The 27212-nt window shown below is 40.0% G+C and overlaps 1 protein-coding gene across 2 annotated transcripts; it reads left to right on the top strand.

Annotated features, from left to right (window-relative positions):
• The first annotated feature begins 9184 nt into the window (after positions 1–9184).
• CD63 (CD63 molecule) lies at positions 9185–25258 on the top strand. Of its 2 annotated transcripts, none has more exons than XM_070934786.1 (8): positions 9185–9361; positions 10253–10338; positions 19130–19321; positions 21941–22015; positions 22268–22357; positions 23677–23814; positions 24258–24341; positions 24653–25258. In XM_070934786.1, exons 2-8 carry the CDS (start codon positions 10273–10275, stop codon positions 24716–24718), a joined length of 711 nt encoding a protein of 236 aa, XP_070790887.1. In that variant the 5' UTR covers positions 9185–9361; positions 10253–10272; the 3' UTR covers positions 24719–25258. The 2 variants fall into 2 exon arrangements, with proteins under 2 accessions (XP_070790887.1, XP_070790888.1); XM_070934787.1 differs by lacking the exon at positions 9185–9361 and adding an exon at positions 9968–10102.
• Positions 25259–27212: the final 1954 nt, after the last annotated feature.

Below are 27212 nucleotides of genomic sequence, written 5' to 3'. Positions count from 1 at the left end.
AGAGTCCCATTAAACCTGAATAGAATAAAGGCTCCATGACTGAAACTTTCCATCAGTTGTAGAGCTGTGTTTAGTGAAATTTCTTCAGGTTTTCTGAAAAACTATTCTGGAATATTGCATGCAATAATGTAGGCTCCCCAGCATTTTCAGTGATGAATAATGCTAGAATATTACTTCAGCCATACGGAGAAGACAGAGGGTTCCCCTCTTGCATTACCAGAATTCTCACTATCAGAATCATCCTTCCTCTTCCTCTGGGAAACTGTTAGGTCATGTCTCTTTCAAACTACTCTTCGAAACACAACGGTTGTGAAGAGGAAGAGGGTGATGATTGTTAAAGGGATACTATTTGCCTCAACTGAAAATAAAGTTCCTCTTCTACTATTTCTCTATAAAGTAATTAGAAGATACAAGATAGTTATGGAAACTTATAGTTATATTCCCCACACACAAAAAGACTAAAAAAAAAAACTGGTATGAGTATTTTATTTCTTAAACATTTTCATTATCACATTTCAGCAATCTGTGCAAATGATATAAAAATGCTTTAAATGTAGGTCACCTGTTCTTGGCAAAAGAAGCATATTAGCAAAATAACTAATAAAACAGGATGCAGAGTGATGAATATTTTTTACTTCTTTCCCTCCTTTAGAAACAAAATTGTACCTGTATTTGAGTATATGGTAGTCAGACATGGTCATAAATCATTGCAACTATACGCATAATAAACTAAAGGGTTTATTCATGTTTTTGAGAACCAAAATAAACTTTAAAACTAGATGTAAAGCAAAAATTGGCAAACAGATTGCAAGATGAAAACTGCTTTGTTGGCTACCTTATACAATTTTACAGTAGCTTCTTGCAGGTTGATCTACTGTGATTAGACTGACATCTTGGATAAGGGTCATAGCAACAATACAAAAAAATAAAAACAATGCACATACATAAATACTTCACTTTTATGTATGTTGCATTGCTTTCCTTTTTTTAGCAATCTTGCTATGGGCCTTATCCAAGAAGTCAAAATGAATGCTTTTATGAACAGTTATGAATTTCAAGAAGCAAAAACAGATCAAGGAAAGAAATATAGGTGACGACAATTCCTGTAGTTTGAAAAATTAGAAAGCATTTTAAATCTTCATTTTCTACTACAAAGCTGAGTTATTAATAGAAGGATATACAAAATCCTTTGTGAGCAAAAGTTGTGTTTCAGATTCAAAATAATACACATATTCTTCTGTGGGAGAAGAATACTCTGTGAATTTGTTTTTGTTGCCGTCTTGGTACAAAAAGGTATATCTTAAAAACCTGTTCGAGGGAGCCAGAAGAAAAAAATAGATCTTCAAAGTGGGTGGAATCGTAAAGGCCCAGATAGATGGCAGCACTTAGCCAAACTTAACTGGATGGAGACTACAGGTAGTTCTTGACTTACGACCACAATTGAGCCTAAGAGAAATGCTAAGAGAAATTTGTTAAGTGAGTTTTGCCCCATTTGTTAAGTGAATCACTGCAGTTGTTAAATTACTAACATGGTTGTTAAATGAATCTGGCTTCCCCCTTGACTTTGCTTGTCAGGTTGCAAAAGGGACATGACCCAAGGACACTGCAACCATAAATATGAACCAGTGTAAATCATATGACCATGGGGATGGTGCAACTGTCATAAATGTGAAAAATGGTCATAAATCCCTTTTTAAGTGATGTAACTTTGAACAGTCACTAAGTGAAGTGTTGTAAATCAAGGACCACCGGTACCAGAAAAACTACAGTAGGATTGTGAACTAGACTGTGAAGTTGAGTAAACCTGAAGGAAGGCTGTAGCAAATTAGTTTGGGATTAAACAACAAAGATAGAAGAAGTACATGATGTAATTCTCCCCAAGAATCAAGCTCAACTCAAGACTTTATGTCTATATAATTTACATGGATAGATTCATATTTAGTTTTAGCTGCTTTCTCTTGTATTTTAATAGAGATGTACGGCATCTGTAGCATGGAGCAACATTAAGACAATACTAATATGTTTTGTATACTCTAGGGTTTTTATTATGTAAGATTACAGTTAAATCAAAATATACTGCAGGTGTATTGGAACAACTAAAGAGTATAGGGTAACTTCTTTTTATCATTGTTCTCTCACCATTAGATACTAGTAATTGAAATAAGAAAATGAGTCTATATGAAAAAGATAAAAAATGTCCCAAATTTTCAATATGTGAATTCTGTTACCTTTTACCTCATCAGAATCTGTAAAATGGCAACTGGCTGCACCAGTGCAATATAGTTGCATATCAACCAAAAATAGAAGATCAGACTTTGCAGTAACAATCTAAACACATGATGTGTAAATTCATGGGATTGTGCAATTCCTTTTCAGGATACAGTACATTGGCAAGAGAACATCATTGCATGAGTCACAGTTAATCATGGGGAGTTTTTTTTCCATATATGTCACTAATCATGTGATGGGTTTTTTTTTACTAATCATTCTGCATTATAAAGAACTGGGTATCATTGGGCAAAGTTACTGAAATGTAGCAGTATAATCATGCTATGAATGAATTAAGAGTGCTTCACAAAAAAGTATTCTAATATGTAGAAGAACATGTTCTCTGAAATCCAAGACAGATTTATCTTATTAAATACAGTGTTAAATACAACATAGTTACAGTATAAGTTAACTCAGACTTGTGGCTATTAGAGATCATCAGCTGATCAAATTTCTAGGAAATGGGTACATAGAGTCAGAAGCAGATTCTATTGTCCCTGTCACCTGACTGGTTCAGAATAAGTTGAGGGGTACAGGTAATCCTCAATGTACAACAATTCATTTAGTGACCAAAATTATGGCACTGAAAACGTGACTTAGACCATTTTTCATACGACTGTTATGGCATCCACATGGTCGCATAACCAAAATTCAGATACTTGGCAACTGGTTCATGTTTATGATGTTGCAATGTCCTAGGGTCGTATGATCATCTTTTGTGACCTGACAAGCAAAGTCAATGGGGAAGCCAGATTTGCTTAACAACTCAGATTAATAACTGCAATGATTCACTTAACAACCGTGGCAAAAAAAGTCGTAAAATGGGGCAAAATAGCAATAGCACTTAGACTTATATAAAGCTTCACAGTGCTTTACAGCCCTCTCTAAGCAGTTTATTGAGCATATTGCCCCCAACAATTTGGGTTCTCATTTTACCCACCTTGGAAAGCTGGGTCAACCTTGAGTTTAGTGAGATTTGAATCAGCGGTCAGTGGTCAGTCAGCAGAAGTAGCCTGCAGTACTGCACTCTAACCACTGCGCCACTTAAATGTCTCACTGAACAACTTCTCACTTAGCAACAGAATTTTTGGACTCAATTATGGTCATAAATCGAGAAAATCCTTCCTATTGGAACCTGTTTGTATGGAGATTCTACATAATTGCCTTGTAAACTGCATGGATTTAGAGCTGTGGGAGACATCTGGACAGTTGTGATAGATTTTAGATGCAAGTGTAGGTTGATACATGCATTAGCATTAAATGCATATTTAATATTCTGATGTACAGTTTATGTGTATACAAATAAATGAGCGCACTCTTTGAACATAGTTGTCCTTGCAAGATTTATGAACAGAAAAATAATAGATGTTCACTTATCAGGGTTGGAGACATGTTATAACAAGATTGGGATAGAAATTATCTATCCTGCCCCAAAGAGAGTAGCTTCTAGCCACTATTATTTTGAGCAAACAGGAGAAAAAGGCACAAGAATTTGAACACTAATTGCAGTAGAGGTTGAACCTCATCTAAGTACAGGTAGTTCCTGTTTAGCAAACACAATTGGGACCCACAACTCAGTTAAATGAAACTGTGACTCTACCAGGTTTTCTTTGCTTTACAGACCTGCGAAGGCCATAAATGAGAAGATTGGTCATAAAGTTATTTTTCATCATCAAAGTTGCGGTCATTAAACAAGGCAGTCACTAAACAAGTGTAGAGTCACTGGAAATTAGTTTAAGGACTTTTTGGTAAATGTCAGACATTCAGGTAGACCAGACAGGAAACATGACCAGATGAGATAATTCTACTTTATTATACAATTACATTAACAGAATCTCGGTGCACTCAACTTTTGGGGTAGCATGCAGCCTTGAGGTTTTAGTTGTATGTCTGTTCTGGCGTTTCCTTTTCTGAAAGAAACATGTTCTGTTTAGAGGTTGCTTTATTTATGGCAGGAAAATGTTTACAAAGAGCTTTTATAATATTTAACATGTAGAGATTAAATTGAAAACAAGTAATAGATCTGTCCGAGTACAGATGTATATGCGCCATGTTTAGGCCTAAAGGTAAAGGTTCCCCTTGCACATACATGCTAGTTGTTCCTGACTCTAGGGGGCGGTGCTCATCTCTTTCAAAGCTGAAGAGCCAGCGCTGTCTTCGTGGTCATGTGGCCGGCATGACTAAATGCCAAAGGCGCATGGAACACTGTTGCCTTCCCACCAAAGGTGGTCCCTATTTTTCTACTTGCATTTTTTACATGCTTTCGAATTGGTAGGTTGGCAGAAACTGGGACAAGTAATGGGAGCTCACCCCATTATGCAGCACTAGGGACTTGAACCGCTGAACTGCCAACCTTTCTGATTGACAAGCCCAGCATCTTAGCCACTGAGCCACCGTGTCCCTTCATGTTTAGGCCTAATCTGGCACTAAGAACAATCACCTTAATTCATTGTCTCTCCAACATCTATCTTTTCAATAGCCTTGTTTAGGGTGCCCGATGCTTTGCTGAGGGTGAGGCCAACCGATGTGATCAATTAATTGCATTGTTATGCCAATAATATTGCTGAATTTTACACAATGTTGACTCCACATTGGCAGGGCCTAGTGTAGTGACTGTATCACCATCTTTCTAAATTATTACCTGGGTTTCTTTTTGACCTATGAGGAACTGGACAGACTGCTTTCTAGGATGACCCTCAGCCCCACCATGTGTGTCTCCTTCAGGTAACTTCGGGAAGGGGGAGTTGATGTGATACCGGGTGACTTGTGTTGGTACCCAGATGGGATAAGTGTACTAATGTTGGTCCTCAGGTCCTTTTGATATCACTGATCATGCTATCCTTCTGCACCACTATAGGGGTTGGCAGCTGAGGCACTATTCTGGAGTTATTCTGTTCCTTCTATCTATGGTTTCAGTTGGGGGATGGGGAAGAGATTGGCTCAGTGGCTGTTTCGTTTGGGGTGCCACAGGGATTGATGCTCTCCCCACTGTTGTTTAATATCTACGTGAAATCACAAGGGAAAATCATCCAACAGTTTGGGCTTTTATACCCTGCCAATGATTTAAAAAACTATACTACGCTACTGATGATATTGTTGAAGTTCTGATCAGATGCCTGGAGACTGTGAAGGTCTGGATAGGAGAGAACAAGCTAAAATGGAATCCCAACAAGACAGAGCTGCGATTTGTTCATCAAGGCTCTCTGCCTACTCCAGTGGTGTTTTGGTGGGGAAGTACTTCCCCTGAAGGGGCAGGTTCATGACTTGGTCATGACTTAGACTTGTAGCTCCTGCTAGAAGAACAGGAAGAGAGGCCTTAGCTAGGGGTGCTTTGCTCAGCTTTGACTGGTGTGCCAATGGCTTCACATTGAATTGGTTGAAATTAAATACCTATTAAGAAATATTCTCTTTCCCTCTCTGTGTATAACAGTGGCCAAAAACACATTCTAACGAGCATTATTGAAAACAAATCCCTGAAAGCATGCTGCCCTAATTCAGACAGGAGTTGTGTATGAGAAGCTGTAAGTTTGACTGGAAACAACTTGAAAAACTTCTATTTTCAGGAGTGTTTTTCTTTTTTTTCTTTCTTTCTAGGGGGAATTTTACTTTTAATTCAATGGAGATGGTTTGCTTAATAACGATTATATCAGGAATTCAGTCAGTAGGTTTAAGGTGTATGTAGAGTTCTTAGCAGATATGTATTGTCATGTTAGTTAATCTAGGTAGGCTAGAGAGAGAAAGTAATATTTTGAAAATTAGCCTTAAAAGAATTGATTTCTTTTACATTAACAACCTTTGGTTTTATACTTGAGAAAGTAATCAAAAGCAATTAATAATCTTATGAACAAAGCCGTTCTTTTGAAACATTCTATGTACAAATGACCTGTTATACTTTGTCTGCTGCCAGCTCAGCTGATAACGCCATTAAAAATTAACAGTAGTTTAATAAACACTTCAGTAGGCTTTATTACAGAAAGCCTGGTATTGCCAGTTAAATTACACACTAGTCAGGCTGGTTTTCCCAGCCATTGCCTGACAAAAGGCAGTTTATTTGTTAACTTCTTCTTTGTACTTCTGCTTCTGTATTTTTTCCCCCGACTGTCAATTAAAAGCCAGTCTCATTTATCAATCTGCACTCATAATGCCTTTCTTTCTTAAATTGCTTAACGCATTGTAAGCCGCCCTGAGTCTCCGGAGAAGGGCGGCATATAAATCAAATTTAAAAAAAAATATTTAGTCCATTTACATGACAAGTCCAAAGAAACATTCTTCAAAATGATTTTTTTAAAAGGGCTAGTTTGGCTATAGATACTGATCCCTTCTTTCAATCTAATTTTTTGGCCTTGTCTCCCTCAGGTCTAAATTATTGTTTTTTTAATGATTCACTTGAATTCTTGTATCAGATTTAAAGGGAGAAGACAGTTAAGAAACATATGATATGGATAGTCCTCAACTTACAACAGTCCATTTAGTGACCGTTCAAAGTTACAATGGCACTGGAAAAAGAGACTTTTATCTGTTTTTCACTTCAATCATTCCAGCATCCGCATGGTCACATGATCAAAATCCAGACACTTGGCAACTGGTTAATATTTTTATGATAGTTGCAATGTCCTGGGATCATGTGATCCCCATTTACAATCTTCTGAGAAGCAAAGTCAATGGGGAAGCAGATTCACTTAATAACCAAGTTACTAAGTTAACTACAATGATACACTTAACAGCTGTGGCAAGAAAAGTTGTAAAATGGGGCAAAACTCACTTAACTGTTTCAGCAACATAAATTTTGGGCTCAATTGTGGTCATAAATTGAAGGATTACTTGTAGTATCACTCTTTCCAAAGCAGTTCTGAATCAACTCAGTCCCCGACAGATGTTGTCTGAGAATCCTGATATGGCAGTCTTGATGGGAAAGGATACTGATTTAGGAAAATAAAAATTCTATGTAGTCAAATTCCATCTTCTGCACAACTATTAAAAATATGCTGAAAGTTATTCCCCATCTCATTTTTTATTTTTATTTATATCGTATTTAGAAGCCAACCATCTGCTTTGTATACACAGCAACTCTGGGGGGTGTCCAAATAAGACATAAAAACTAAGAAGGCCACATGGCTGCATGTTCCTCTGTGGGCCTGAAGCAACCAGCAGAGCCAGCCATCAAGCATTTCTGAAAGGAGAAAGTTGGTATGGTCTTTTAGCAACCACATATATTTTTCTCCATGATGATTTGTCCCTAACCTGGTCTTTCAAGTCTTAAAAAGGCGATCATACACACCCAGACAAGTTTTTGGAATTAAGAAAACAGTCCAAAGAAATTAAAACTTTGAGGTGAGACATATTGTAGACTTCTATACTTTTTTTTTTTTTTGAACTACAATTCCTAACCCAGCCAAGGAGGAAGGAGGTTGGAAGCCAATGTAATGTAGTGGTTAGGATGTTGAATTCGGGTTGGGAGACTTCCATGGAAGTTTACCTTCAGCTCACTGGATGATTTGGGGGCTAGTCAATATCTCTCAGGCCAATCTCCCTTGCAGGGTTGTTTTCATGGGGACAAAACTAGGTACAGCTAGTCCTCGATTTACGATCACAATTGAGCCCAAAATTTCTGTTGCTCAGAGAAACATTTGTTATGTGAGCTTTGCCCCACTTTACAACTTTTCTTGCCATAGTTAGTAAGTGAATGACTGCAGTTGTTAAATTAGTAATACGGTTGTTAAATGATTCTGGCTTCCTCATTGACTTTGCTTGTCAGAAGGTTGCAAAAGGTGACTCCAGTACACTGCAGCCATCATAAATATGAGTCAGCTGCCAAGCATCTGAATTTTGATGGCATGACCATGGGAATGCTGCAATGGTCGTTAAGTGTGAAAAATGGTCGTAAGTCACTTTTTTCATTGCCCTTATAACTTCAAACACTCACTAAACGAACTGTTGTAAGTCGAGGATTACTTGTATTACATAATGTCCCACTCTTGAAGCAATTAATACAGGTAGTCCTCAACTTACACAATTGAGCCCAAAATTTCTGTAAAGTGTGACATTGGTTAAGTGAATGTTGCCTCATGACCTTTCTCACCACAGTTGTTAAGTGAATCACTGCAGTTGATAAGTTAGTAACCCAGTTGATAAGTGAACCCAGCTTCTCCATTGACTTTGCTGATCAGATTGCAAATGGGGATCACATGACTCCAGGAAGATGCAGCCGTCATAAATATAAGTCAGTTGCCAAGCAATTGAATTTTGATCGAGTGATCATGGGGACACTGAAAAGATCGTAACTGTGAAAAAAGGGTCATAAGTCTCTTTTTTTTCAGTGCTGTTGGTAAGTTTGAACGGTCACTAAACGAACCGCTGTAAATCGAGGACTATCTGTACACCGAGTTCAACTACTTTTGACACACTTCCCAGGAAAGTGAATTTAGAAAGGCAGATGCAGGAGTCCCTCAGGCGAAAGTTTTTCCTATGAATCCCTTGGCCGTGTTTGCTTTTTCCTTTTCCCCCTTCCCCGCCTTTCCATCTGCGAGTTTACAGCCCGCTCATTCGGATCCGACGGAGCGCACTGAGCCACACCGGCTTCCACGCCACTGCCCAGCCAGTCCCAAGGCGGCGGCTCCTCCTGGCTGAAGGGCGGTTGTTGGTGGTGGGGAGTTTGTGTGTGTTGAGGGAGTGTGTTTGTGTGTGTGTGTGGAAAGGCCGGAGAAAGTCGGCGCTCCTCGGACTCCAGATTGAGTCAGCTGCTCCCGCTATCTTCCCCTTCCACGCGTCCTGTTGACTTAGTTGGCGGAGCCTCTGCTGAGGCTTCGCTTCCCCAACCACCTTTTTTTTTTTTTTCCCCTTCCTTCACCCCCTCCTTCACATGACCGGCAGCTGGGTTCCCTCTCGCGGAGGGCGGCGCAGGAGGGGAGAGGAGGAGGGGACGGAGCCGAGGAATAAGTGACGCCCGCGGAGTCAGAAGGCGCACGCGGGGAGGGAGGGCAGAGGCTAAGTATAAGACGCGGAGAAGCGACGCTTTGCTTTTTACTACTCCGTCCATAGCCTGTCGGTGCGGGCTTCTTATTTTGTTTTTTTCCCTTGATTGAAGAGGAGGAAGGTAAGCCAAAGGACAAGAGAGTGGGGAGGGGGGGGGGGAGAGGGAAGGTGGGGGGACGGGTTGAATGGCAGTCTTGGAAAAGAAAAAGCCGGCGAGAAAGGAGAGGGTGGGGGGGAAATGCAGTCGGAGGGAGTGAGAGATGTCCGCTAGTTGCCTTGGACAACTACTTGGGGGCTTTTTTCCCCCCCACTCTGCCCCAGTCCTCCCCCTCCCTCCCTCTCTCCGGCCACCCTCCCCTCTCTCGAGGCTCCGGATTGTGAAATCTGCTGCCGCTTAGCAAGAGAGGGCAGGGAGGGGACCCGACGCCCTTAAGGAGCGGACGTGGTTTTAGGTCGGCGAGGCAGGGCGCGTCGCCACGCTGTTCAAGGATCCTCTTCCCCCTCACTCACTCACTCCCCGTCTCGCCCCCCCCCACCAATACACACACAAACATTTCCAGGGAGTGGGTGGGTGGTGAGTGTGGGAGGTGGGAAAGGACCGGCCTTTGGGCGGGGGAGTCGGCACTTACGGGGTTTAGCGCTGGGGCTTACGTCAGGGAGCAAGGTGGGGCGGGAGGACGGGAAGTTTGGGTGTTGTCCCGGATTGGGAACTTCTTGGCCGTCGGGACGTGTCCTGCTTTTAGCCTGCTTGCTCTTTCCGTCGAAACTTTCTCGAGTTACTACAGTGATAATAAGCGAAGGATTTCGTCCAGGGTTCCTCCCCTTCCTTCAGTAAAGCTGATCACGATTCCTGGAATTGCAGGTCTCTTGTTTCTGCCTCCTCGGGAAAGCTTCCCGTTTCCTTCTTTTTTTTTTTTTTTGAACAACCTCCATTTTATTAATAAAGACTGTTTCTTATCCTTACTCCTGTAATGATTTTTCTCTCCTTCTTCTCTCGTTCTTTTCCCTACAGAAACAAACAAAAAACGCAAGATGGGAGTGGAAGGTGGGATGAAATGTATTAAATACCTAATGTTTTTCTTCAACTTTATATTCTGGGTAAGTTAATGGTGGTGGTGGGGGGCTGACTCTGAAGGGTGAAGATTATTTATTGTGGATTACTTGTTGTGCCCCTTCCCCAGCCAAGGTTTCTGGGGTATGTTTACTTGGAATATGTTTGGTTTCTGTTTGTACTATTATCCCTGGAGAAGCTTTATATATAGCCATGGGGTGCCAGTTTAAGCTCCCATCTGCTAGCTACTATATGTTCCTGAAAGCTTGGCCAGACATTTCATTGTCTTTTAACAGGTTTTCAAAACATTAGTAGAAGAACTCCAGATTTACAGTTTTATCTGATTGTTGACCTGGTCAGTGTTTGGGTTTGTACTAGATTTCTACAATAGTCAATATCTGAAACCTATTAAATCAGTAATTTTCCTGGTAACCAAGACTGGTAGAATTGGAAGAAATACTAGTAGTAATGCTAAAATTAGTCATACTAATTCTTTTCCAAGAACAGTATCATTTTCAATACAAAAGCCCCAAATGTAAAATCCTGGATTGAAAACAAAAATAAAACTGAATTATAATTCCATGATACCAAACAATTCACAAATAGCATAAATAGATTAATTTACCAGTAAAAATTTAAACTTCACTTTAATGGTACTCCTTAAATAGTTGAAATCTTGTAAGATCACCAAATCCCACGAGGTATTGGTGTTCCTGATTGAATTGGAGAATTTGGAGAAGAGCATCAACATCTCATGAAATTTCAACTGTATTTGTATCGATTAATTTTGAAGTCCCTGGAATAATATCTGAAAAAGGGTTGGTTGTGCCTTGGTGCCCATAGGATTTGCATTGCTCACCTAGACTTTTGTGGTAATCCTACAAAGATTTCAGTGAAAAGGTTGGAAACCACCGTTGTAAGAAAATGGTTGGCTTCATACAGTATTACTAGGTCATGGCTTATTCAATCATCATGTTGAGTAAGCCGCAGTTCACTCAACTTCTGTAAAACGGGCTTAACCAAAACAATTGGATTTACATGGCCTGCTAAGCCAAGCCAAACAAACCACATTATTGCTATTACTACAATGGGTGAATATAATTAATATGCTAGAAGGAAGATATGCTTCTCTGCCTCTCCATATAGGAGTGGTTTCAGATGCTAAACTACTGACTTGGTATAAAACCGGCCAATGCACAAATAACTCTCCATAAAAAACATGAAGAACTGCTGAAGTAGAAAGTTCAGCCCACAAATAGCTGAACGTTTTGAGACTTCTGTATTAGTTTGGCCAATGAAATTGCCAGACACCAAGTTCCAGAACTTGGTGGTTTCCTGTTAGACTAGAAGCTGCATATTATCCCTTCAAAGACTGATGTGGCAGAAATTGTTGCTTTTACCATAGCAGCCATTGTGGTATTCTCTGTATGGTTGGTTGCTGCTGATCTGCTTTCAGCGCAGGGCCAGTTCCTGGTATTGGCAAACAAGGTTCTGTGGAATGTTAGTGAGACTTTCAAAGCACTTCTACTGATCTGGATTGCATATCCTAATTCTGTAGAAATAACATGACTTGCTACATTGCCCAACCACAGAAATAAACTTAGTTTTCTAACATCCCTTTTCAATATCTACTGTGACAAATTCTGGGTGGTACAAACCAGACAGTTTTAAAAGCTGAATATTCATTTTGTTGCAATGTAAGTCTAAAATGGGACATTTGTTCACATGACATGGACTTGCCCTATAACTGCTCTGTGATTGTGTTTGTCTCCTTAACTCAAACACATCCAGGGTTTTCTGGGGGTCCTGGTGACTATCATGTGAGCTCCAAGAAAAGGGCCAATTTTTTTAAAGGAACTGCTGATAGATACATGATTGTGCCCAAACAAGATCTGAAGTAGTTTTCCTACTTTGGGTCTAAATACCCCAGTTCCTATTTTTTGTTATTATGCTTTTAATATATTTTTATATTTTGTATATGTACTTTTTCTTTATATGAAGGAAATTCTGCAAAAAATAGTTTAAAAAAAATTCAGTACCTGTTAATACCTAGCTAGAACCAGAGTTGATGGAGTAATACCAAATTGTGGGTGAACTGACAGAGTAGTACGAAAAAAATGCATGTATGCAGACAGAAGGTTTGGTGTTGGCTTTGTTTGTGAGGGGCAGGTGGCAGCAAAGGATGCTACTTAACTGGAAACCTGGGATCACTTGAGATTTTGTAATTAGAAAAGGATATTGGTTTTTCCCAGTAGCACTTGCTTTATGTCGATACAGTTGGATTAAATTTGTTAAATTGCAAGAGCTAATATATAAGGAAGTTTTCAGTGCTTTTTCCAGCTCCCCAGTATCCTTGAAGAACTTGGAATTTCCTTTTGGAGAAACAAGAGATTTTTATTGGACCAAATATAGGAACCTGATAGGAACTATTGACCTTTCTTAGTACTGTATAATGTTTATTTTGCCAACCGCAAGAAGGGCGAATTAGCCATATGTTTGTTCTCTTTCTCTCTCAGTGCAATCAAAATGATAAATACAACTGGGTGAAGAGCATTCTTGTGATATGGAACAGAAAAGGGAGTTAAATGTGAAATCTTGCCTTTAAAAAAGTCTTCTATCCCTCATTCTAGACTCTGAAATAATTTGTAGTATTATTATGTGCCATATATATCAGCATCTACATTTCAGTAATGAGATGCATCTTGATAATTGATTTTGTGTATATGTTTTTAATTGTACTTGAACAGTGAAAATATATATGCAAATATATTTTGGTGGCAAGATGGCATTTGTTCTTGGATTCAAATACCTATTTGCCTGCTTTTGAAGAATTGTATAACACATTTTCTTCTCTTGGAAAATTATCAAGATACTAAATAATGTGGGAGAACCCTTTTTGCACACCCCTGCCCAAATACGTGCTAGGTTTCCACTGTTTAAGCTTTATAGAGGAGCGGTTGATAGTTGTGATTTTACTTTCCAGAGATTAAAAATAAGGACCAATTTTTTTGTGTAGGAACCTCTGTGTAGGCTTTGAAATTTAGATACTGCTTTATTTCCTGTTGTTAGGCCCCATTTACATAAAGGAAACTGTATGAACTGGAAATTCATTTGTCAGCGTAAAATTTGGTGGTCTAACGCTTAAAGAGAAAATAAATTACGATTATGCCTCTCTTTAATTCTGTTTGGACCAAAGTGACAAGAATTGGCATCTGTCTCAGAACAGGTTTAGCTGCATATAAAAATTATCGGGGGTGGTTCAGGAATCAAATCATGAAAGTGTTAAGTTGTCCTTTTTCTACTTTGGAAAAGCATCATAGTTGGTTTTTGTTCTCTAGAACGGTAAGCCAACTTTTATTTGGCAGAACAGTGGAATTGGTGGGATTATTTGTCCTAATGTACGCAGCAGCCAGATGTTGCCTGGCTATAATGCAAAAACAAAGATAGCAGTTAATAGGGACTGTTATTTGGGAAATGATTTCTGTTTAGTCTGTTTAAAGATAGTCTGATTATGACTGTCCAGACAGTATAGTCTCTTCACAATTGAATTATCTGAATATAAAGAGAAAAGCAAAGGTAAAAATAGTAATTGTTGTGAAGTTTTTTGCTTCACTTTTTTGTTTTGTTTCTGGTTGCTGTGCCACTTGTATTGAACTATTTTTGAACTGGCTATTAATGTATTCATCTTAGGACTATGAATAACAATTAGTAGCAGGTAGTAAAAGAATAGGATTGATGGCTGTTTGAAAGAAGCCTGATAGTATAAGGATGGGGTGTCCATACCTGGCAAATTAATTCTGGAAATTCAACTTCCAGAATTTCCCCACCAGCCAATTGACAAGTCTTAGAGTTGCCAAGTTTGGAGGCTCCTAGTAAAAGGGAAAACCTAAGGGATGTATAAAGTCAGTTTAGACAAATATTCAAAAGAATGTTTCTCGGTATAGTCTGAATGAAAAATTTGTGAGAAAACTGATAGGGAAGAAGGCTACCATGTCGATGTGCTAGTTTAATCAGGAAATCCATACCATTGTGATTACCTATAAAGCCCTACATGGGTTACGCCCAGGGTATTTGGCGGATCACCAGTGGGCAACAACAGCTCCCCATCTCCCCATGCGCTCACATAGAGAGGGCCTACTTGGGGTCCCGTCGGCCAAACAATGTCGGCTGATGGCCCTTAGGGAGCGAGCCTTCTCTGTGGGCGCACCTACCCTCTGGAATCAGCTCCCCTTGGAGCTCCGGGTAGCCCCCGACCTTCGCTCCTTCCGCCGTGACCTTAAAACATGGCTGTTTCGCCAAGCTGGCCTGGACTGAATGGGGTTTTAATGGGAATTTTAGTTTTTATTGTTGAATTTTAATTGGACTTGTTTATAGCTGTGAGCCGCCCTGAGTCCTTGTGGAGAAAGGGTGGTATATAAGTCTAATAATAATAATAATAATAATAATAATAATAATAATAATAATAATAATTGTCATGAGGAGTCTCATTTTATTTTAGAAACAATTTGAAGATTTTGTAAGGGTGGACAAAAAAGGTTTAAAACCTTTTCTTAACTCTTTCGTTATAGAAACATTAATCCCGAAGTATCCTGTTGATCAAAGCAGTATCCCTAACGGAGAAGTTAATACTATTCTATTCAGTGACAAAGAGCAGTAGATCTTTTCCATTTAGGATTTTTTTTTCCATTTAAAATAGTTATTTTGCATCCACAGTTTGTAGTTCCCTCCTTTGTTCTCCCACCCATTCCACCAACACTCCAAAAATATAAAGAACTCGATGTATCCTTATTCCTGATGCTGGAAAGCAAACATACTTTTCCTCCTGACCCTTAAGGAATTGCTTTATAATCCCAAGTATTGAAACCACTTCTGCAAAGCAAATTAACTATAGTTCCAATTCACAGTGTTCCAATACTGGGTCTCTGCTTGTTCTTTGGAGGAGTCCTCTATACATGTGTGTACGGGTAAAACATGGATCCTAAATATTTTGAGATTGGTGAATCATAACAAGTGTGGGTCAATCTACTGTAAATGACAGCCGTAAATCAAAAATATAATGTGCACTCTGTGACCTTCCTTTCTGTGTCCTCTCCTATCCACATCAGACCTGGAGAGTTTCATGTTCCCTTGAGTTGGGCCAAAAGGAATTTCTGCTGCTGGCTGCCTATGTTTAATGGCGAAGCCACCAGGCTAGAAACCAGGAGCTGGTGAGTTCTAATCCTGCCTTAGCCATGAAAGCCAGCTGGGTGATTTTGGGTCAGTCACTCTTTTTCAGCCCAACTCATCTCACAGAATTTTTGTGAAGAAAATAGGAGGACAGTGTGCTGGATGTTTGCCTCCATGAGTTATTTATAAAAATAAAAATAAAAAAGGCAGGATACAAATAAAATGTTCTTGTGGTTACAGTAGACATAATTCTCTCTGGATTTGCCTTTCACAGTTGGGCTATTGTGGAAAAAAGCTGTGTGTGCTATCAGGATATAGGCCGTCTCTTTGCTTTCGGGTGGGTCCATCCTGCTGTGATAGGAAAAGGTAAACACTAAATCCAGGAAGTTCTAATTATTTGGGAAATGTGTGGCAAAGGTTGGAGAGAAGACTCTGTGTTTTGGAGATCCAGAACTTTTTATTAGGATTAGTCTCAATGCTATTAGAAGCTCTCTCTCTCCCTCTCCCTTTTAAAAAAATCTTTTTTGTTTGTTTTTAAAAATACTGCAGTTCCTGTTCTGAAGCTTTTAGTCTCTTTGTCCTTGCTAGCCTTCCTTGAGAGACCAGTTAGTAATCTGATTCTATTAAGCACATGTGCCAAAGTGTTTTCTAATATACAGCCTGCTGTTTTATAGTTTGAGGCCATGGTTTGTTTTGAACACAACTATTTTCTGCACGTATATCTTTAACAAAAAAGAAAAAACAAGCAGACTTTAACATGATACAATCCAACCCCAGCAGAGTCTCAAGTATAAAAAGTATTTTTTCCTTCATCTTAGTCATCTTCCTAGAGAAAGTTTCCACATACGTTTGAGTTCCAAATTTGTGGTGTGTGCAATCAGATTCTTGGTGAGATTAAATATGCATTTTTTAAAAGGAAAAGGAAATCAAGAGACGATGTATTTACATATCTGATTTCATGAGCCATTTAAAAACAGGCTATCGCAAAATGAATAGATTTGTTGGGGAGGGGAAATTGAAAGACCTTTCATTTAAGCAAGGAAAGCAATAATTATTGCTTTGAAAATTAAATGTTATGTATATAAATGTGTTTGGTTTTCACCTGAATGATGAAAAGAGGGCATGGTTTTGAAAGTATTTCCCCAAGAGCCATACAACACAGGAGAATGGCTAAAATAAGTTTGTGGTATTGGCACATTTGATTCTTATTTCACTGACTATTCATGGTGGTTCATCATTATAAGTGCAGGAAGTGATCTCATCTCATTGGCAGTGGCTGATCTTAAAGAAGTTGGACTCAGTTAATATTTGAATGAAAGTCCACAAGATTTTGGAAACCCAGTTAAGATTAATTTAGACAGGAATTCATGAGCACTTAATTGCCCATCATGAATTATGGCTGGATCTGTGGTGAATTGTTCACTTGGATTGTATTTAGTAGATTGATTAGTATTAGTTGATTTATATCATCGGTGTGTGATTTATATCATCGGTGTGTTACCAACCTTGGTTGGTTTATGAAATGTAGAATACAAAAATAAATAAATAAACTGGGGATTAACGTAAATTCTCATGATTACATGCATGAAAGGTGCTCTCTGAGCTTGGTGGTTTTCTTGCAGAATTAAGACCGAGCTTTTTGATCAGACCTGCTAATCTTGGAAGGAGAGATAATGTAAGAGGATAGGACACCTTCTTTACAGTAGCATATAATGAGATGAGCTTTAAAAAGTTATAAGAAGTTCAGTTGTGTTGCATGATATATGTGTTCTAAAAACTGAAGTTTTAACTAGATTAATGAGTAGGTATTAAGCAGTTTTTAATAATTGTATGGGTGATTTGATAGCAAAAAATACACAAGTATTGCTTTCTTTATTTTGTCTCAGTTTAGCATACTAACCTATTACCTTTATCTACCGTCCCCATTTCATTTTTAAGAAGCTTGTTCTGATGTGATCCATAGAATTCATGAAATTATTTCTTTACTGCCACTTAAAATCTCTTAAGAGTCACTCTGGAGTTGGATGGTGCTGAAATTAAATAAATGAATCTATTCCCCTTTGTGATGCTGTTCGGAATAAATAACCGATGCCCAGGTCGTTGTGTTCTGGATGGCAATACACACAATTTCTAACTGGTTGATATTGTAAGCAAACAAATCTAGAGGATACTAGATTATTGACACAAACAATATGTTGCAAAAATAGCTTTTGTCCTCTTTCTAGATGGCTTCACTGCTTAGGGATTGGACTTCAAGTCCCACTCATTCCATGCATGATCCAGCCCACTAGTGACTGGACTGATGAGAGTTTCACTCAGTTTACCTGAAAGCAACACGTAGAAAATAACTTAGCAGGCTTTTCTCCAAAATTGGCCCTGTAAGAGATTGGAATGTTTCCATGGGAGGATGAGGACAAAACATTAAGCATTCCAAATGTATCCATTTGCCTATGCCACCATTTTGAGGCTGAAGTTGGGTTAGTGGGAGTTAGCATTGAAATATATACAATAGGGGAACTTCTCAGATTAACTCTTTTGCTTGAAGGGAGGATAACATTTGGACCAAAGTTGATACAGATTCCTTTACATCAGAAGAGAGGAAATGATTGGGGAGCTGCACTGAATAAGAGCTAGTTGGTGTGATGGTTGAGTTGTTGGGCAGGGATGGTTCAGGTTCAACCACAATCGGCCCTGAAAGCTCATTGAGTAACTTTGCGGCAATTGCTATCCCTCGAGCCAATTTACCAGATTGTTTTTAATAAGAAAAACAGAGGAGGGAATGTGCATATTTTATTGAACCTTGGACTCTGGAAAGAAAGGTGGGATCTAAAATAACACGTAAACAAGGCCCCTGGAGGATGTGGTGATAATGCACAGAACAGCATCACCCACACATTGAGATGTGGTTTTCTGTTTTCCTGAATTTAGCTATTGTTTTTTCCTTTCTTAAAGACTCTGATAAACTTATTGTAAGGTCTGCATTACAGCCGGATCTCTCAGCTTGTGAGCACATTTGAAATTCAACAGTCAAATGAAATACTAAGCTTTAGTTATCTGTTTTTATTTTTTAAGAATGTCCCTGGAGGAAGGACTAGATATAGATAGATAGATAGATAGATAGATAGATAGATAGATAGATAGATAGATATCTGAAGCTTTCTTGAAATTAAAGCTTTATGGCACCATAACTTCCCATTCAATTGTTTTGCTTAAATTTTAAACATCTAGAAATAACAGAATAAAAGCAGGTGGGGCATAGTGCCTTATGTATACCAAAGAGATTGATTGTAGGTAAAATAGTACTTATTTCAGTTTTCTTATTTCACGACTCAAAGAAATAGGAAAGCATGCCACCAATTTCTGACCATTAAAACTCAATAGCAAGAGGGTTTTAAGAGGAGACAAACTGGGTTAAAGGTCTTATACACCTGCAGCCTATTTTCCTTTGTAGATGCAGCCCTTCTAAGATTATGACAGAATCTTAAGAGTTGGAAAAGCTCTATTTAAGTCCAGCCTCCTGCTCAGTGCGGTAATGTAATTAAAGCATCAACAGATACCTATCTAGCCTCATCTGGAACACATCCAGAGAAGAGGAGGCACCATTTCTCGTACATTGCTGTTTCCCTGCTTCTCATCATCACCATGCTGATGTTTTGTTTTCCTTCTCTACAGCTCTGCGGAATTGCTTTGATTGCCCTGGGGATTTTCGTACAAATCGAGCTCAAAAACACGCTGGTGATGACCAGCCCAGCATCGGCTTCTGCTGCTCCTATTGTCATCCTGTCCGTAGGCGTCATAGTATTCTTCATCTCCTTCTTTGGTTGCTGTGGGGCAGTGAAAGAGAACTACTGCATGGTCACCACGGTGAGGTGGGGGGGATGATGGAAAAGAAACAGGCAGGGGGGCTAAGAAATTGCTGACGACTTGTTCCAGCTTCTGATGCTGCATTCAGACAAAGAATTGGAGCTGTAGCGTTATTTCTTGGAGCTTGAGAAATGGGAAACGTGAGAAATCAAGCAGACTGTGTTATGCACCCACTGTGCAGATTTATTTATGTCTCATTGCAGAAATGTTTCCTAGGAATGTGCCATCTGAACAATTCTTAACCTCAGGCCCCTGGGGCTGAAACATATGTAATCTGGCAACTGCTATTCCCAGTTGTTTGAATTGGTGGGCATACCTGCAATGTTAAGAGCTGCTAATTTTCTAAGGATGCTTGTGGGATTTGGAAGCTTTAATTGGAATTTTAAAAAAAGTTGCTGGAAATTAGCATTTTACTTTTTAGCCTGCCAGCTTCCCATTTCATTTTAAAAACAGGTTCAACTATCAGGTGAATCAGGTAGCTTAGCGGGCAACAAGAGTAACCTCTATCAGTACCATATTGGGGATTATAGTATTATGGCCGCAGACCGTATTGTAATAATACTTTTGCAGTTGAGAAAATAATTCAAAAAGGAATGGGACAGACATTCCAATTTAACCCAAAACCTTTTAAAAATAAATCAGAAAGTATATTTTTATTCGTTAAATGTTTATTTATTTTATTTATTTTATTTTATTTCAAATTTATATACCGCACCTTCTCCCAAGGGACTCAGGGCGGTGTACAGCCAGATAAAAACATACAATACAAACATTAAAAACAATTAAAAGAATATATATTAATTTGGCCCCAGTTTAAAATGACAAACCAATTAAAAATTAAAAATTTAAAAATATGTTAAGCCAGCCCGGCTTGTTGAAAAAAGAAAGTTTTAAGGGCACGGCGGAAGGCACCGAGATCTTGGATTCTCCTTATCTCTGGGGGCAGCTGGTTCCATAGGGTAGGTGCCCCCACAGAGAAGGCCCTCTCCCTGGAGGTCACCAGCCTACATTGTTTGGCTGATGGCACCCCAAGGAGGCCCTCTCTGTGGGAGCGCACAGGTCGATGGGAGGTTGTCGGTAGCAGCAGGCGGTCTCAAAGATAACTAGGTCCTATGCCATGGAGCGCTTTAAAGGTGGTAACCAATACCTTGAAGCGCACCCGGAAGACCACTGGGAGCCAGTGCAGCTCGCGCAGGAGTGGTGTTATGTGGGAGTGTCATGCAGCTCCCGTAATTACCCACGCGGCCACATTCTGGACCAGTTGGAGCCTCCGGGTGCTCTTCAAGGGGAGCCCCATGTAGAGAGCGTTGCAGTAGTCCAGGCGAGAGGTGACGAGGGCATGAGTGACTGTGCACATGGAATCCCGATCAAGAAAGGGTCGCAACTGGCGAATCAGGCGAACCTGACAAAAGGTCCCCCTGGCTACAGCCGTCAGATGTTCTTCCAAGGACAGCTGCGTATCCAGGAGGACTCCCAGATTGCCACCCATCTCCCCTACAAGGTGACTCCAGGCGGGCTTACTAGTTATAAAACAAGTAAAATTAAAATATTAAAACTACAGTTTTACATATTTAAAACTTTGAAGGCGTTATCAGTACTTTGTCGGTCCATAATCTTTGCACTTTTAAGAGAGTTGGAGAAATGGTAATAAGAACAGAAATATTCAAGGCTTAACAGTACTTATGAAATCCATTCAGGAGTTTTATTTTGGCCTTTCTATAAGAAATTAACATCTTGGGTCAAAAACTGTGTTTTAAAATCATTTAAAAATTTCTCTCTGGCAAAAATTCTGTGCAAAGTCATGTCAACAGCCATGTATTTCTTTTGCATAATTTCGGTTCCTGGTTCCCTCATGGAAATACACAGAGCACGATGTGTTATTGTGGAGAAATACTTCTTGATTCCCAACAGAAATGGCCTTTAATGTGTTTTAAAATCAAAGTAGCAAAAGATTCCTCATTGGCCAAAATCTTGTAGACTCTGAGTGGGTGTTTCTGGATAAATCTAAGGTCTTGGCAAGCAATTGGGGATGAATATTAAAAGGGCCCACAAGAGATGTAGTAGCTACACGTTTGTCTTTTAAAACTTGTCTTTGTGTGCTGGGTCTGATAACACTAAAATTGTTGCTATAAGATGAAGTGCATTGACAAACACTGGAGAGAATTATAAAGTTGGGGGGCAGATGGTTATTGGGAGGCTAAGAAACCTATTTTTCCTAGATGAACATGGAAGCCTTTGACTAAAGTTGGGCCTAATGGCTTTATTTGGTGGTACAGCCTTACTCAACTGGTGCCTTCTAGATGTGAGTGAGTGGGTGGTCATATATAAATACTAAACTTACTAAACTCCCAACCAAACATTCTGATGTAAGAGAAGCCTAGTATAGACCATGATAGAGAACTAGAATTGAAGAGTTGTTTGACAAAATATTTCCCAGTTTGGGGATAGTGTTATTTCTTGAATGGAGACAATCTTAATCTGGAGGTGGGTTATGTCAGCCAAACTGGCAGTACATTTTTGTCTCCTTTTGTCTCCAAAATCCCAAATGAAGGGAGATGTGACAACTGGGATCCATTTGTTACTCCAGGATGTTTACAGATTTTTTTCCTCCCTCTTTAGTTTGCTGTCCTGTTGACTATAATCTTCCTGGTGGAGATTGCAGCTGCCATTACAGGATACATCTTTAAAGACAAGGTAAGAAAGACCTTCAAGAATGATGCCACAGTAACCTCCTACCCTTAAATATTGAAACTTCCTAAGGAAAAAAAGATTTTGGACCACAATTCCAAGCATTCCTCAGCCAGCACAGGCAAAGGCTGGAGTACAGGTTAGGACTCAAATTAGGATGTCCACCTTTAGAGAATCCACTTTGAATGGAGTTGTTTCATTCTTCCTAGGGAAACTTTTTGAATCTTACTACCTCTCTTCCTTTGTTTTCTTTCCCAGGTCCAAACAGTGATTAAAGATGAAATCCAGCAAGAAATGAATAACTACAATTCATCCATGAAAAATACTTTGGATGATTTGCAGAAGAGAGTAAGTCTGCCATAAGGGTCTGCCTCTAGGACTTGAGGGTTGGCAAAGCAGTGATGGTATAAATAGTGGATTTTTAAAAAGTGGGGGGGGGGTGTTCCTGATTTGTTTGCAGATTCCCTTTTCCTGATTTCAGTATTACCTTCGACAGTCCTTCACTTTCCAAAACAACTTGTCCAAATGTCCATAGTTACAGTCTGTGTGATACTTGTTGCATTGCTTTTCCTACAATATAGTCCTGTTGAGCATGCAGCTGAATCCCTGCAGTGAAGAGCAGTGGAGAACCTGCATTTTTGCTGGAAACAGGACAACTGGGGGAAAGGTGGATGAGGCTTCTTCCTCTTCTGGAAGAGGAAGACGGAAGGCACAGGAGAGATGGGGGCTCAAAGTGGCAAGAACAGAATAGTTGGAATATGCGTCAAAGAAGATATAACATAGATATTGTCTGTTAAAAAGGGAGAGGAAAAGGCTGAGCACTAACCATTCCAGGTCTATAGGTGTGAGAATGAAGCTGATGGGTGGCTTGCCTGGACATATGCTGGGGCTCCGTCCAGCATTAGATGTTGCCCAATCGTGCATTTAATAAAAAGTTTCCTCTTAATCAGATGCAAGTCAAGTATCTGTTGTGACCCAGGCCCAAGTACGTAGTTATCGACGCAAACAGTTCCAAAACAAACAGACTTTATTAGAACAGCTGAGAATTAACTCATTCTCAGCATAGTCCAAACTAAATTAAAACAAACTCTTCATAACACAAATTCTTCAGTCTAATCACCAACCTTGGTATAATTAGGCAAACTGACAAAGGCTTCTCTTGGCAAAAGTTCAAAAGCAGAAGATGCCGACGAGATAAGTGCAGCAAAACTATCAACGTTGTTTTCCGACAAAGAGCCCAAGAGCCGTTGCTGATCTTTTAAGCCTTATGGGAGGGGCCAATCATCTCTTGGCCCTATTCCTGAGTCGTCCTCTTTGCTTTAGCTGCTCTTGCCTTCTGGCAGCTCTTCTCATACGTGCACTAGGAACAGGCTCCTCCTGTTCCTTTGCCTCTGCTGTCAGCCTCTGGAGGCTCCAGAGTCCACACATCACTCCCAGATGGCCCTGGCCCCATCTTTGCCTCCGAAGCAGAGCCCTCATCCGGGCCTTCCCCAGCCTCCAGGACTAGCCCATGTTCTTCCTCAGCCTCATCGCTGTCCGACTCTGCTGCCAGCTCCGCAGGCTGCTGGTGAACCACAACACTATTGAAGACTTACAAAACTCAAACCCCGATTTCATTAAAATGTTCACCTCTTTTTCTTCTTGTCTTCTCTCATCCCCAACTATAGTATTCCTGCTGTGGAATCAACAGTTATACTGACTGGTTTAATGTCACACAATTTAAGCCTGGAAGAGTACCCTCCTCTTGCTGCAAGAATACCACGGACTGTACCAAAAATCCCACGCGTGAAAATACTTTCGAAGAGGTTTGTATGACAAAGAGTGTTGGGATGGCGTATGTATTCATTCTCTTTGAGCTCTTTGTAAAAGGCAGAGCATAGAGAAATCTGCCCTAATAATATCCCTGCTGCAACCCTGTGAAGTGGGCTAGGCTTAGAGGATATGCCTAGTCCAGGGATGTCCAACCTCGGCACTTCAGGACTTGTGGACTTCAACTCCCAGAGTTCCCCAGACAGTATTCTGGTTCACATGGCTGGCTGAGGAATTCTGGGAGTTGATGTCCACAAGTCTTAAAGTGGCCACAGTTAGACATCCTTGCCTAATCCAAAATCACCCAGTGAGGCCTAGTTTATGTAGGAGCTTAATCCTAGTTTCCCCACACCCAAACCTTGCCTATAATGCTACACTGATTTTCTGCTCCAGCTTTAGTTTTTTGAGAGAGTCCTCCAAACGTTTTCTTTCCCTGCAGGGTTGTGTGAAAAAAATAGAAGATTGGCTGAAGAGACACATCGTGATCGTGGCTGCAGTTGCGTTGGGCATTGCCTTCTTTGAGGTACAAAAGCTATTGTTTTGTGGGAACGTGTTCTCATCTGAACATGCTTACCTGCATCTTTGTTTTGCTGGAAAACACTAGCAGCTTTGTTCCGGTTTGTGTTCTTGAAAAAGTGAATTTCACATCACAAAAAAGCAGACTTTCACAAACACAGTTAAAACATGACTATACAGATATATGGCTGTGGGCAGAGTTTGCCTGCAATCCTGCATTCTAACCACTGCATCTCCACGGCTCCTACAGTGCAGTAGTCTTGCTTTTTCTAAATAAAACATCAGGGCTAAATAATTTTTCTCTCATTTTTTTTCCAGCTCCTGGGCATCATTTTTGCCTGTTGTCTCATGAAAGGAATCCGCAGTGGCTATGAGGTCATGTAATCGTTTCTGTTCCTGTACATCTGGCTGTTATGAGGCCCAATCACAAAACTCTGGAATACTTTCATCTCCATTTCTGGGGATACAGTTGACCATCATGTGCCAATGGGACAGGGTTGGGTGGATGCCTCTTCTTCTGTTACCTGTTAGGAAAATATATGCTGCCCTCAAAGGATTCACACGCTGCCTTATCTCTCTTTTTTTTCCTCTCCCATAATGGGCAGGTTTAAATCCATTCCTTGCACCTCACTTGCAACTCCTAGACCTTGCATTATCCTTCATGTGAGACTTGTGTGCCACCTACTGGGCATCTGGTGATATGTTACTGGTGCCCTTAATAGATGTGAGCAAACATATTTAAAGACATTATTCTACCTTATGAGTCCTTTCAAGTAGACTGTCTTATGTGTTCAGCTATATTTCTCTTTTCCTTTGGAAAGGTAAGCTCTTGATTCTATATAGGTTATAATAAGAAGGAAAATTGTCAGGGCTAATATTTTTAGTCAGTAATTCACTATTTGGAAAATAAAAGATATTGTTTCACCCACGTGTCGTGACTTATTTGTATGGTGCCTTTTCTCCACTGACCATTTTTTAGCTTTGCCTCATCCTATGACTCTCTTAAAAAAGAGAGGATGGTTAGTAGAACATGGCTTCTTTATGTAATACTGGAATTACATAGGATATAATCAGTTGTAAACAACTCCTGCACTGCTTCAGAAATTAGGAGACCTTATTTAACATTGAATTATGGGATGTGTTTGGATCAGGCAGGTTCTTGATGTGGGTGTATGTATTTTTACCCTTTACAGATAGTCCTTTACTTACAGCCATTTGTTTAGTGTCTGTCAGACGTTACAGTGGCACTGAAAAAAGTTACAACTGGTCCTCACACTTGCAACCATCACAGTATCCCCATGGTCAAATGACTGAAATTTGGGTGCTTGGCAGCCGGCATGTATTAATGGTGGTTGCAGCATCCCAGGGACATGGGATCACCATTTGCAACCTTCCCTGCCAACTTCTGACAAGCAGTTAATGGAGGAAGCCAGATTTGCTTAACAACCATGGCAAAAAAGGTCATGCATTCACTTAACTACCTTGCTTAGCAATGGAAATTCTGGTCCCAATTGTGGTTGTAAGTCGAGGACTGCCTGTATTGAGAAGTGTGAATTGCATTCCTTTCTTCTCCTCCTCCTTCCTCTGTTTGGCTTTCAACAGGACTTTAGTTCTTGGATTAAATCACTTCCTGTCTTGTCTTTTATGAGCCATGACAGTCACAGCCATGTTCCTAGATTAGCATCATGAAAGAAAGCTCATCAATCTCTGTTGGCTCTAAAAGTTACCCTTTCCCAGTGAAGCTAATATCATATTAAATTTCAACATAAGCAATAGATTGTTTATCAAATTTATGTGGTTATACCAGGAACTTCCCATGGTGCCCAAATCGCCCTCTGATAGCCGTTGTGGAGAATTGCAAGTTCTTGTCTTTTTTCCTCTTGCCTCTATCTCCAGTCATCGGACACAATCTGCTTTTAGTGTTTTTATGTACCTGGTTGCCCTTTCTTAACAGTTGCTGCTAAGTAGTAGTACATTTGTGCTAGGTTTGCTGGCATTTTTGAAAAATCAGGTTAATATACACACACCTTAACAGAGCTGCCTAGCTAAAAATAGAATTCTAACTTTAAGAACTATTTTTGCCTGAAGCAGAGTCAAAGAAAGGCTGTTAGGTCATCCTTTGGGCTCAGTGAAAAATTGAGAGATTTTTGGTTGAATGTAACTCAAGTTGGTTGAATGTAACCCAAGCTGCCATACTGAATCCTAATGAACTTCCATCATCCATTATCCATCAGGATTGAAACTTGGAAAGCATGCAAACTCTGGGAAAATGGTTTTATCCTAAACATGTCTTTAGGTCACCACTTCTCCATACGTTCACCTAACCTCCAGTTGAATCTTTGGTATCTATTCCTCCTCTAAATAGAAGACTTGGGCATGTGTACAAAAAGGTAGCAAAGGTTTATCAGATTATGGACTGGAGACCATCTTTGAGATCTCTTGAATATTTGGGGGTTCCACAACGAGAACCAGTAGAGATTTCTACTCTTAGCTTTAACATTCCCCACAGAGTGTATGGCTGCATGAAAGTTGGACCTTTGGGCAATCTACAACCTACCACAATAGTTAGCAGGTCTTTTGGAGTACATCCTATAAGGCAGTGATGGCGAACCTTTTTGGCACCGAGTGCCGAAAAGGGAGCACGCGCTTGTACACGCTTTGCACATGCACTCGTCTGGGGCACAACCCAGAAGAGTTGCCCAGGGCGCATATGCACGCCCAAAAATGAACTTCCGGTTTCCAATGCACGCATGCTGGCCAGCTGCTCTTCAGGGTTTCTGGCATGCATGCAACGATTAGCTGGCTGGCGCACATGCTCATGCAGGAAAACGGAAGACCAGCTCTACCATTTTCCGGCACTGCTGCATGCAAACAGGCC

This window comes from Pituophis catenifer, unplaced genomic scaffold (genome assembly GCF_029215685.1).
Source record: "Pituophis catenifer annectens isolate HBS135680 unplaced genomic scaffold, rPitCat1.0.hap2 SCAF_2, whole genome shotgun sequence".
NCBI classification, from domain to species: domain Eukaryota; kingdom Metazoa; phylum Chordata; class Lepidosauria; order Squamata; family Colubridae; genus Pituophis; species Pituophis catenifer.
This window is presented reverse-complemented; position numbering and strand designations above follow the sequence as displayed.